General features: G+C 44.7%; 4 protein-coding genes across 6 annotated transcripts; 3 read left to right on the forward strand and 1 right to left on the reverse strand.

The window, feature by feature from the left end:
• Positions 1–74: 74 nt before the first annotated feature.
• Positions 75–1,122, forward strand: LOC108096820 (OCIA domain-containing protein 1). Of its 2 annotated transcripts, none has more exons than XM_017198717.2 (3): positions 75–238; positions 294–783; positions 840–1,122. In XM_017198717.2, exons 1-3 carry the CDS (start codon positions 179–181, stop codon positions 1,064–1,066), a joined length of 777 nt encoding a protein of 258 aa, XP_017054206.1. In that variant the 5' UTR covers positions 75–178; the 3' UTR covers positions 1,067–1,122. The 2 variants fall into 2 exon arrangements, with proteins under 2 accessions (XP_017054206.1, XP_017054207.1); XM_017198718.2 differs by having other exon boundaries at positions 843–1,122.
• On the reverse strand, positions 1,111–2,380 carry LOC108096819 (probable GDP-L-fucose synthase). 2 transcript variants are annotated; one of them, XM_017198716.2, is made up of 5 exons: positions 2,179–2,380; positions 2,010–2,124; positions 1,656–1,943; positions 1,386–1,598; positions 1,111–1,328 (listed from the first exon to the last, which is right to left on the reverse strand). In XM_017198716.2, the coding sequence occupies exons 1-5, from the start codon at positions 2,301–2,303 to the stop codon at positions 1,161–1,163; spliced, it is 909 nt and encodes a 302-aa protein (XP_017054205.1). In that variant the 5' UTR covers positions 2,304–2,380; the 3' UTR covers positions 1,111–1,160. The 2 variants fall into 2 exon arrangements, with proteins under 2 accessions (XP_017054205.1, XP_017054204.1); XM_017198715.2 differs by having other exon boundaries at positions 1,386–1,943; positions 2,179–2,378.
• Positions 2,381–2,632: 252 nt separating this feature from the next.
• Positions 2,633–8,007, forward strand: LOC108096928 (mediator of RNA polymerase II transcription subunit 23). The gene is made up of 15 exons (XM_017198880.2): positions 2,633–2,730; positions 2,797–2,890; positions 2,942–3,906; positions 3,970–4,056; positions 4,119–4,321; positions 4,385–4,761; positions 4,822–4,996; positions 5,052–5,540; positions 5,600–5,926; positions 5,981–6,204; positions 6,258–6,340; positions 6,396–6,543; positions 6,597–7,254; positions 7,316–7,456; positions 7,516–8,007. Exons 1-15 carry the CDS (start codon positions 2,686–2,688, stop codon positions 7,856–7,858), a joined length of 4,359 nt encoding a protein of 1,452 aa, XP_017054369.1. The 5' UTR covers positions 2,633–2,685; the 3' UTR covers positions 7,859–8,007.
• Positions 8,008–8,253: 246 nt separating this feature from the next.
• Positions 8,254–9,759, forward strand: LOC108096530 (serine protease snake). The gene is made up of 3 exons (XM_017198213.2): positions 8,254–8,506; positions 8,568–8,775; positions 8,955–9,759. The coding sequence occupies exons 1-3, from the start codon at positions 8,254–8,256 to the stop codon at positions 9,568–9,570; spliced, it is 1,077 nt and encodes a 358-aa protein (XP_017053702.1). The 3' UTR covers positions 9,571–9,759.
• Positions 9,760–10,115: the final 356 nt, after the last annotated feature.

A 10,115-nucleotide genomic window follows, 5' to 3' on the forward strand; every position in this document is an offset into this window, starting at 1 on the left:
TTATATAAATGTAATGTAAAACTATCGAAACGATCTTATACATATATTGGCCACTACTAGCAGTGAAGAGAACACAGGGCTGTTTCGCCGGCGACCAGGGCTGGCAAATTGCTTGCGCCGGTCGGTATATGTTCTGGTCTATATAAATTTCACAAATTCTGCATAAAATTGTGTCAGCATGGACTCCCCGCTTAACGATGGCACTCACAGGCCTCCTCAGCACACCCCCCACCCATTGGTGAGTGGTGATTGGTCCTTTAACCTCTTTTAATCCTTGTTTACACACTTTTTAGGCTGACTATCAGTTCTCTGCGGAGGAGGTAAAGGCGTTACGTGAGTGCAATACGGAATCGTTCTTCCAGCGGAGTCTACCCTTTGGCACAGGTCTTGGTTTGTTGGCCTACTTTGGGGTCAAGAACGGTTATTTGCAAGGACATGGCAAATATGGAGCCGTGCCCAAAGTTGTCATGGGAGTCATCTTGGGCTACTTTGTGGGTAAGTTTAGCTACCAACAAAAGTGTGCCGAAAAGATCATGCGTTTGCCCAACTCCCACCTGGGCGAGTTACTGCGACAGCGGAGACAGGGCGGCGGTGTCATCAGCTCCATGACACCGGATGAGAACCTGGGCAGAGCCTTCACTTTGGCCCCCTTCTCGCCCAGCTCGGCGGACGTGTACAGCGATGAGGCCTATCAGCCGGCAAGGAGCACAGCCCTCAACTTGGATACGGAGTCACGGCCCACAATGTCCGGACTAGACGATATTTACCGACCCACTCTGGACTGTAAGCCTAGACGACAAGATTTTTAAGTAGATTCTTAATGAACCTCTTTGTTTTAGCAGCTGGTTCGATGATGGACACAGAATTACCGCTGGAACCGGCCAAGCCAGGTCAGTCGTATGAGGATCTGCGGCGAAGGAATCGTGAGGAATACTCCAAGCACCAGCAGAGTCCCTACTCAAAGCCCTACGAGCCACCAGCTCCTGTCCATCAGCGACCCGTGGAGCCAGCGCGCCCTGAACCCGCTGGCAGGAAGAACCAATACGGTGACTCCTGGACAGACTGAGCTCGAGTATTGTTGTTTTGTTAAATATAAAAATCGCATAAAGGTCTGTTTCCAAACGGTATCTATTTACATTCGTTGGGGCTGCAAAATGAAATTACTTTCTGGCATGATCGTAGTTGTCTTTGTACCATCGCACCGACGTTTCGATGGCCGTTTCAAATTCCGTAAATGCGAAGTCTGGTAGGAGAGAGCGAAGCTTGGCATTTGACGCCGTCTTTTTGTACTGTCCATCCGCCTTGCTCGTATCACAGACCAGTTTTCCCTGGAATATGAATACTTATAAAGAGGCATATCCCATAAAACTCCATGACGAGCCTACCTTAAAGTCAAATGCCTTGGCTATGGCCTGGGCCACTTCGTAAATGGTAACCTCCTGGGCCTCGTCCACGCTCAGGATGATGGGCTCCACGCTGTCATAACTCCGAAGAACCCAGATCATTAGCTCGGCCAAGTCTAGGGAGTATACAAACTGCCGCAGTGGCTTACCGCTTCCAAAGACGGTGAACACCTTTTCGCTTTCGGGCACATCTGACTGCTCATTGATTAACTGGTGCATCCGATTGATCATGCCCGGGATAACATGACTTACCTCGGGCTTGTAATTATCGTGGGGACCGAAAATGTTGCAAGGAATAACAGAAGTATACTGCCGGCCGTATTTGTCGTGATAGGCGTGGTTCTGCACATCTATCAGTCGTTTTGCGTAAGAATAACCGTAATTGGAGGGGTGTGGCGGCCCATTGTGCACCATGGTCTCATCTATTGGATAGATAGTTTTGTCCGGAAAAATACAGGTGGACAGACAGGATACAACCTTGATGCAACCCTGTTCGTGAGCCGTTTGCAGGACATTATCGTTTATAAGCAGGTTGTTGCGCTGAGAACGATTCGAATCAAATTGAGTTTACAGTAGGCTATGTCTGTTTGGGGTTCACCAACTCACCAGAAAGTCGAGGTTGTTATTCATGTTGTGGAACAGTCCTCCAACCATGGCGGCCAGGTGGATAACGTGCGTGGGCTTCTCCCGAGCAAAGAGTGCCTGCGTGGCTGCCAAATTTCTATGGACACCTTTGTTTACGGTTCTGATTGGTCGGTTGCTTACATTAACTTACGTCAAATCGGCGTCCTTGGAGCCGGCAAAGTACCATTCCTCGTCGGTAGGAGCATGATTCTTGATAACCGCCTCTAGGGCTTTGCCCACAAGGCCTGTTCCACCTGTGACCAGCACTTTCTTCATAGCTTTTGTGCGATTCCACGGATAAATCAACTAGTTTTTTTAGTTTATTCTTAAGACCAGTGTTACCATTTTTTTTATGTGCCGGTAAGCTATCAGTGCTGCTGTATTTATTATAGCCAAGTTTTAGCGGAGTAATAAAATATTTGATTTTCGCTATCAGTCTTTCATAATTTTGTCGTACACATTATGTTATCATTAATTTATAAGTTAAATATAATTAGTTTTTATTAGCAATTAACAGTTGTAGCTATAGCTTCTTGTTGTTATATACAAATTTATTTTTAAAGTGTAGTTTTGCTCAAAATCTGGTAACACTGCTGAGAAGAAGAAGAGCGGACGCAGATTTGTTTATGCGGTGTCGGAAATGCGAAAAAATATTTAAATGGATATGGAAACGCAAGTTATAGACACCGTCAACGAGTTTTTGGTAATATTGAGCACTTTAACACTGGGAAATCCCCTTTTACACAATCAGTATTGTTAAATTTTACAGAAGGTGGACTCGATTGACGAGGCGTTCGTGAGCGTCATTGTTTTTAAACCAAATGGCGAGCAGGAGCGTGCCACCAGCTTTGCCAATGATTTGGGTAAGTATAATCACAAGAATTTCTATTGTTGCTAACAAGTATATATTTTAGTTACCGCATTCGGAAACGTGGCGCAGGAGAACCGAGACCAGGTGCTGCGGCTTTATCTGGTGCGAGCGGCCGGCGCCTCCGGCTATCACATAAAAGTGCTGATGTCGGCACTGGTCAAACTGGTGGACGCGCATGTGATCACCGCCAGGATGCTGTGCGACAAGGTGCTGATGTGTGAGAAACTGGACTTCGAGCACAGGACCTTCTGGATCGAGAGCTTCCGACTTATTAAGCGTGTGATTGCCCAGGTTGATTATAAGGGCGTTCGCGAAATTATGAAGGTTTGCCGCGACAAGGCCCAATGGTTTCCGTTGAACGTAAACGTGACCTACATGCCACAACTTCTGGCCGTCGAGGATATCCTGCGCTTCATTTTTGATCGCAACAATTGTCTACTGCCCGCCTATTTCATTGCCAACGAGATTATGCGTCCGTTTCCATACCACTGGAAGCTAAACCGGCTAATGACCGATTTTGTAGAGGAGTTTCGCACAACGGCACAAATGGTCTCGATAATTGGACATGCCAGTATGCTGCCTATTGTGGAACACTTCGGCTATGCCGACCACATGATGAACTCTTGGCGGCTGGACCACAACACCCTGAAGTTTAACTTTAAGGGTAGCCTACCATATGAGCCAGAACTTTTGGAGGAGCAAAAACCCCTGCTTCGCTATGTTTTGGAGCAGCCGTACTCGCGAGAGATGGTTTCGCAAATGTTGAACCTGCAGAAACACCAGAAGCAGCGCTACAATGCCTTGGAGGAGCAGCTTGTTAACTTGATCGTCCATGCCATGGAAATGACTGAAACGAATGACGCCACTGCGGGCAGTGGCTTCAATTCCTCAGACGAGCAGATCACTCCTTACGAGTGGGTTTGGCTGCATCTCTCTTCACAACTCATCTATTTTGTACTCTTCCAGTTTGTGAGCTTCATGCACATTGTTTTAGCGCTTCACGAAAAGGTATATCCTTTATTAATTAACCTTTTTTATTAAATTATTATTTTAACTTATATATAATTCTAGCTTTCGAAATTGGAACTCCGGAAGGGTCGTGACCAGCTAATGTGGATTCTCTTGCAGTTCATCTCTGGCAGCATTCAAAAGAATCCTGTAAATACTTATTTAAGTGCCCTTTGCAGACAATATTTATTTATAACGTTCTTTCCTTGTAGATTACCAATTTCCTGCCTGTGTTTAGATTGTTTGATCTCCTCTATCCCGAACTGGAGCCGCTTAAGCTGCCGGACATCAACAAATCCTCGACTGTTCGCCATATGGCGCCCATTTGTGTGTGGATCCACCTAATGAAGAAGGCGCGAGTAGAGAATATGAACATTACTCGACCGCTGCCCATTGCGCTAAAAAATCACTACGAGTAATTAATTATTGGCTTCGAGTTTTATTTTATTTATAAAAATATTAAATGATTTATTTACAGCTTTCTGCAGCACCTCGTTACGCCCAACACCTTGATGAACATGACTCTGGGCAACGACTTCCGCATCATTCTCATCTGCAATGCATACTCCACGAATCAGGAGTATTTCGGCCGACCAATGGGCCTGTTGGTGGATGCACTCAATGGCAATTCAAAATCACCGAATGGTGCTCAAATACCAGCCGTGACTTTCTCCGTCACAGTGTTAGACAGCCTGACGGTGCACAGCAAAATGTCCCTAATTCACGGCTTCGTCACTCAGATGTTGAAGCAGGCTCAAACGAAAGGACAAGTTCCAGCGGCAGCGCTACTGGAAACCTATGCCAGACTTTTGGTTTACACAGAAATCGAGTCACTGGGCATCAAGGGATTCCTAAGTACGTATTTAACACAATATAATTCAAATTATAGTGTAATAACCTAATGTTTTTCGGTAGGTCAACTGATGCCAACTGTTTTTAAAAACCATGCCTGGGCCATGCTACACACCCTAATGGAGATGTTTTCATACAGGTTGCACCATGTGCCTACCCACTACCGCGTTCAACTATTGTCGTTGCTCCATTCTCTGTCTTCCGTTCCGCAAACAAACAAGATGCAGTTAAATCTTTGGTGAGTTATTGTTTTAAGTGAATTAGTCCATCATGCTAATCTTCTTGTTTTGCAGCTTTGAATCGACTGCTCTCCGCTTGATTACCAGTATCGGATCTGCTGAGTTTCAACCTCAGTTTTCCCGCTATTTTAACGAAAAATCTCCCGGAGCTGTGGCTTCAAATGAAAGCGAGGAGCTAAACCGCGTTCTCATTCTTACATTAGCACGCTCCATGCACGTGCACGGCGGAGGCGATGAAATGCAGGGCTGGTGCAAGGACTTCCTTTCAAACATTATGCAGCACACGCCACATTCGTGGCCCATGCACTCTTTGGCATGCTTTCCTCCCGCCCTAAATGAGTACTTTACGCAAAACAACCAACCGCCAGAGAACAAGCAGCAATTGAAAAAGGCCGTGGAAGAAGAGTACCGAACCTGGACTTCGATGACGAATGAAAACGATATCATTGCACACTTCCTGCGGCCAACTACGAATCCTCTGTTCTTGTGCCTGTTGTTCAAGATTATTTGGGAGACCGAGAACATAAGCCCAGTGGCTTACAAGTGCGTAATCGAAAAATATCTAGCATCTTGTATTTTTCACGTATATGGTTTCTTTTTAGAATCTTGGAGGGCATTAGTGCGAGAGCCCTATCTACTCATCTTCGCAAATTTTGCGACTTTTTGGTGGCCGAAGTGGCCAGCTCCTCGGATGGCCGTGAGTTTATACACAAATGCGTGGACACGATCAACAACATGATCTGGAAGTTCAACGTGGTGACTATCGATAGGGTTGTGCTTTGTCTGGCTTTGCGAACACACGAGGGCAACGAGGCTCAAGTCTGTTTTCTCATTATCCAACTGCTTATGCTCAAAGCCAGCGAGCTCAGAAATCGTGTTCAGGAGTTCTGCAAGGACAACAATCCTGATCATTGGAAGCAAAGCAATTGGTATGTGTAATGATTTGTTTAAAGATCACATCAAAAGTAAATTATCTTTTACAGGCAGGACAAACATCTCTCGTTCCATCAAAAATATCCGGAAAAGTTCGCCCTGGACGAGTCTGCTTCTCAAATTCCGCTTCCTGTTTACTTCAGCAATGTTTGTTTGCGATTCCTGCCCGTTTTGGATGTGGTGGTTCACAGATTTATTGAGCTAACCATTACGAATGTTCACCAAATCCTGGGCTTCATTTTGGATCATTTGAGCGTACTCTACAAGTTTCATGGTGCGTAGGAATCCCCTCTTAAGCTTTTTGAAACTCATTTTTACATTTTACAGATCGACCTATTACTTATCTCTACAACACACTGCATTATTATGAGCGAATTCTACGAGATCGGCCAGCGCTGAAGAAAAAACTGGTAAGACTTCTTGAAAATATTATTTATATTTGTGTAATTTTATATTTTGTTTTAGGTGGGCGCTATAACTAGCGCCTTTAGTGAGATTCGGCCGCCAAACTGGAGTCTAAGTGAGCCCTACAAGGTGTTCCTGCAAAACCAGGATTCACTGTGGACCCCTGAATTGAGTTACTATATGAGCTTGATTAGGCGCCTAGCAGACAGTAAGTTTATTTTGACTACAAGAAATCTGTTTTACCTTTTCTATACGTTTCAGCGATTAGCGGAAAGAATGTATTTTATTCCACGGACTGGCGTTTTAATGAGTTCCCCAATGCGCCAACCCATGCTCTCTATGTGACCTGCGTGGAGCTGTTGGGATTGCCGGTGGCACCGACTGTGGTGGCCAATAATCTCATTGATGTGATAGTAACCGGTTATGCAGTCATTCCGCAGAAGGATATCCACAGCTATATCAATGCCGTGGGCATTGTTTTGGCCGCTTTGCCAGAACCCTACTGGAGTGGCATCTACGATCGCTTACAGGATATGCTCAACACACCGAATATGCTTAATTGGACGTACCGATTCAATGCCTTCGAGTTGTTCAATTTTAAGACTGTTCGCGAGGCGATGTTGGAGAAAACTTACGCCGTGGTTTTAGCAGTTGCTCACTCGGTGTTTCATCACATGGGTGCCTTCAAGTTGGCGGCGATGACCAGATATATCAAGGACAAGTTAAAGCCCTGCGTGCGAACCGAGCAGCAATTGCTGTACCTGTGTCACGTTTTCGGACCTTTCCTGCAACGAATCGAACTGGAAAAACCCAACGCCGTTGCTGGTATTGCCGTTTTGCTTTATGAGATTCTGGAAATAGTAGACAAGCAGCACGGTCCGAAGCCAATGCAGTACATGGACCAGATTTGCGATTTCCTGTAAGTCAATTAATTCATTTATTTATTGAGCAATTTTCATCTATCTTGCCACCATGTTTAGCTACCACATAAAATATATACATGTGGGTAACATAATCAAAAACGAATCTGAGGCTATTATAAAGCGACTTCGACCCTTGCTGCAAATGCGCCTGAGATTCATAACCCATCTTAACTTGGAGGATATACACTCAGAAAAGATGTAAGAATAGATAGAATTGTAACTTAACTTATTCTAAATGAGACTACATTAAATTTTAGTGCCGATAATGCCAACAACAACGCAATAACAGGTCAAACTCAATCCCCCATGCAAGTGCAACATCAACAGCAGCCGCAGCAGCAACAGCAACAACAGCAGCAACAGCAGCAGCAGCAGCAACAACAGCAACAACAACAGCATCAACAACAGCAGCAAATGCAATTGCAGCAACAACAACAACAACAACAGCAGCAGGTGAACGCTGGACAAACAACTAGCGTTCCACTGGGAAGCGGTGGAAACATGCAACAACAGCAGCAACTCAATCATCAGCAACAAATGTATATGCAACACATGCAGCAACAACATCAGCAGCAGATGCAGAACATGCGGCACAATTAGACCTAGACTGACTTTTGATTAAGTCCAAACAGACATAGAAACTTAAGCCAGCTAAAGTTAGTATTATTTTATATTGTATCCCTTTTTGTAAGTCCAGTTTCTATATGTTGTACTGCGTTCTCAGATATGCTAAGCAAATAACTAAGAAAATTTTAAAAACAACATTGCCTTTGAATGTGATAAGCTTTTGCAATTATCAGTGGGTCTCCAGCTGACTGCATATCTCTTCCTGCCAAGAGTCTTTATTCGAAAGCTTAGGCTAATGAGTCATTTCTGGAGTCTGTGAATTTGGCTGAGAACTCGTATAAACTTAAAGCTCATCGCTGTTCAGCTGTTAAAGTAGATCTTGTCAACCTCGAGTGTCGTTCTCAGTTGTGCCCGCAAAGCATTCGGCAATGCATGCGATCCCCGGAAGTCAGTGGCTGCTTTTGATTGTTTCAGTTTCTGTGGTAGCCGAGTACTGCGACAATGGAACTGGCGAGTGCAAGGAGTTGTCTCCTTCGGACTGTCCGGTAATATTCTACAATCAGCACCTGATTGGATCTGAAGTCAAATACTGCGACGAATTCAACGATATTGTCTGCTGTCCCATACCGCTGGATCATCAGAATCTTAAACCTGTTGAACAGACTAGGCCTTTCGAGAAGCGTAAGGTGTGATTTAAATGATTCCCTTCCGACTTTAACAATTTGTTCTTCATTTTGCTCAGAGTGCAAGCAGTATAACGAGGCCAGATCAGCATGTCGATCAACGCCCTTTATTGTGGGCGGCACAAAGGCGTCTGGTCGGGAGTTCCCCTTCATGGCGCTGATCGGGACTCGTCGAGTTAACAAGACCGACACCAGTTGGGACTGCGGTGGTTCTCTGGTGCATCCCAGATTCGTACTGACCGCGGCCCATTGCCTGGAAACGGATGAGTAAATAAAATAACATGGGTTTAGCTTCAATAGTATTGATTTGGTTAATTCAAATGCGAGGTTGGCACTGCTCAAAAATGTTTTATGAATTGTACAAAAACGTTTTTTCAAAAGCTATTTTTTAAAATTTATTTTTACTGAATTTATAATTTAAAAATTAATCCATCTCTCAATTACAGAACGAAAGCCGAACGATTGGATCCCAATTTCGATTCACCCAAGTTTGTGGTTCGTCTAGGGGACTTGGACTACAACAGCACCACCGACGATGCGTTAGTGCAGGACTTTCGGGTGGTGAACTACGTGGTTCATCCTGGTTACGACACGGAGGACGAGGAGCTGGGCTTCAAAAACGATATTGCTCTGCTCGAACTAGATAGGGATGCTGCGTTCAATGATCATGTGGCAGCGGTTTGTTTGCCGCCCAGCAGCGGCAACGATAACGAACAGGTGACTGCCGCCGGCTGGGGATTCACCGAGGATGGCGTGAAGTCCAGTCACCTGCTGAAGGTCACCTTGCAGCGATTCTCCGACAAGGTGTGCCAGGAACGCCTGCGTTTTAGCATCGAGACGCGCACCCAATTCTGCGCAGGATCGATGACCAGTCAAGCGGACACTTGCAATGGCGACTCCGGTGGACCCATATTCGTGCAGCATCCGCAGTATCCATGTCTTAAGCAGGTCATTGGTGTCGTCTCTTATGGATTGGTCTGCGGATCCCAAGGTCTTCCCAGTGTCTACACCAAGGTTCACCTCTTCACGGACTGGATCGAGAGCATTGTTTGGGGTAGTTAATAATACAACAGGAAAAAAACACCATCCCGCCATATCAATAAAATCAATTCTAAGTCATGCTCAAATCTAGTTTATGTTGAGCAATTTTCTATTACCTAGCAAACAGGATAATATAATATTACAATAAAATAATTGGCCTTTTATGTTAAACTCATGCAATTAAAATTAAATTAAGGTTGTTCATTCCCTTAATTAACCTCTGTTAAAAAGGGTTTGCATTTGGCTGAAGGTCATGGTCAGAAATAAACATTCTTTTTAGAGTCGAACAACTTTTGGCCATCTGTTATCTACTAGTGAACGAATACAGAACTAAAAATAAATTATACAATCACATACATAGATTTCTTAAAGAAAATCAACATTAAGAAATTCCTGTAAGTTAAGATCGGGGCTGAAGATAAGTAGCCCTGGTCCGTCCTAAGCCGCCTTTCCTCGTTGCCAGATGGGGGAAAAACGATTCCCAGAGCGAGCTTCTTGTGAAGCTTTCAGGTAAGAGCCTCGAGTTCGGCTCACCTGCAAACCCGCTTCGATCTTCAGTTTCGATC

The sequence above is a fragment of the Drosophila ficusphila genome, unplaced genomic scaffold, assembly GCF_018152265.1.
Source record: "Drosophila ficusphila isolate 14025-0441.05 unplaced genomic scaffold, ASM1815226v1 contig_414, whole genome shotgun sequence".
NCBI classification, from domain to species: Eukaryota; Metazoa; Arthropoda; class Insecta; order Diptera; family Drosophilidae; genus Drosophila; species Drosophila ficusphila.

What these genes read in the sequence shown, in the direction of transcription:
- LOC108096819 (XM_017198715.2), bottom strand. Translation starts at nt 2,303, where the DNA reads ATGAAGAAAGTGCTGGTCACAGGTGGAACAGGCCTTGTGGGCAAAGCC. An exon ending in TCCAAGGACGCCGATTTGAC is followed by an intron (nt 2,125 to 2,178) that starts GTAAGTTAATGT and finishes AGGTGTCCATAG; the next exon opens with AAATTTGGCAGCCACGCAGG. An exon ending in ATAACAACCTCGACTTTCTG is followed by an intron (nt 1,944 to 2,009) that starts GTGAGTTGGTGA and finishes AATCGTTCTCAG; the next exon opens with CGCAACAACCTGCTTATAAA.
- LOC108096530 (XM_017198213.2), top strand. Translation starts at nt 8,254, where the DNA reads ATGCATGCGATCCCCGGAAGTCAGTGGCTGCTTTTGATTGTTTCAGTT. An exon ending in GACTAGGCCTTTCGAGAAGC is followed by an intron (nt 8,507 to 8,567) that starts GTAAGGTGTGAT and finishes CATTTTGCTCAG; the next exon opens with AGTGCAAGCAGTATAACGAG. An exon ending in CATTGCCTGGAAACGGATGA is followed by an intron (nt 8,776 to 8,954) that starts GTAAATAAAATA and finishes TCTCAATTACAG; the next exon opens with AACGAAAGCCGAACGATTGG.
- LOC108096820 (XM_017198717.2), top strand. Translation starts at nt 179, where the DNA reads ATGGACTCCCCGCTTAACGATGGCACTCACAGGCCTCCTCAGCACACC. An exon ending in AGCACACCCCCCACCCATTG is followed by an intron (nt 239 to 293) that starts GTGAGTGGTGAT and finishes CACACTTTTTAG; the next exon opens with GCTGACTATCAGTTCTCTGC. An exon ending in TTACCGACCCACTCTGGACT is followed by an intron (nt 784 to 839) that starts GTAAGCCTAGAC and finishes TCTTTGTTTTAG; the next exon opens with CAGCTGGTTCGATGATGGAC.
- LOC108096928 (XM_017198880.2), top strand. Translation starts at nt 2,686, where the DNA reads ATGGATATGGAAACGCAAGTTATAGACACCGTCAACGAGTTTTTG. An exon ending in GGGCATCAAGGGATTCCTAA is followed by an intron (nt 4,762 to 4,821) that starts GTACGTATTTAA and finishes GTTTTTCGGTAG; the next exon opens with GTCAACTGATGCCAACTGTT. An exon ending in GACCAGATTTGCGATTTCCT is followed by an intron (nt 7,255 to 7,315) that starts GTAAGTCAATTA and finishes CACCATGTTTAG; the next exon opens with CTACCACATAAAATATATAC.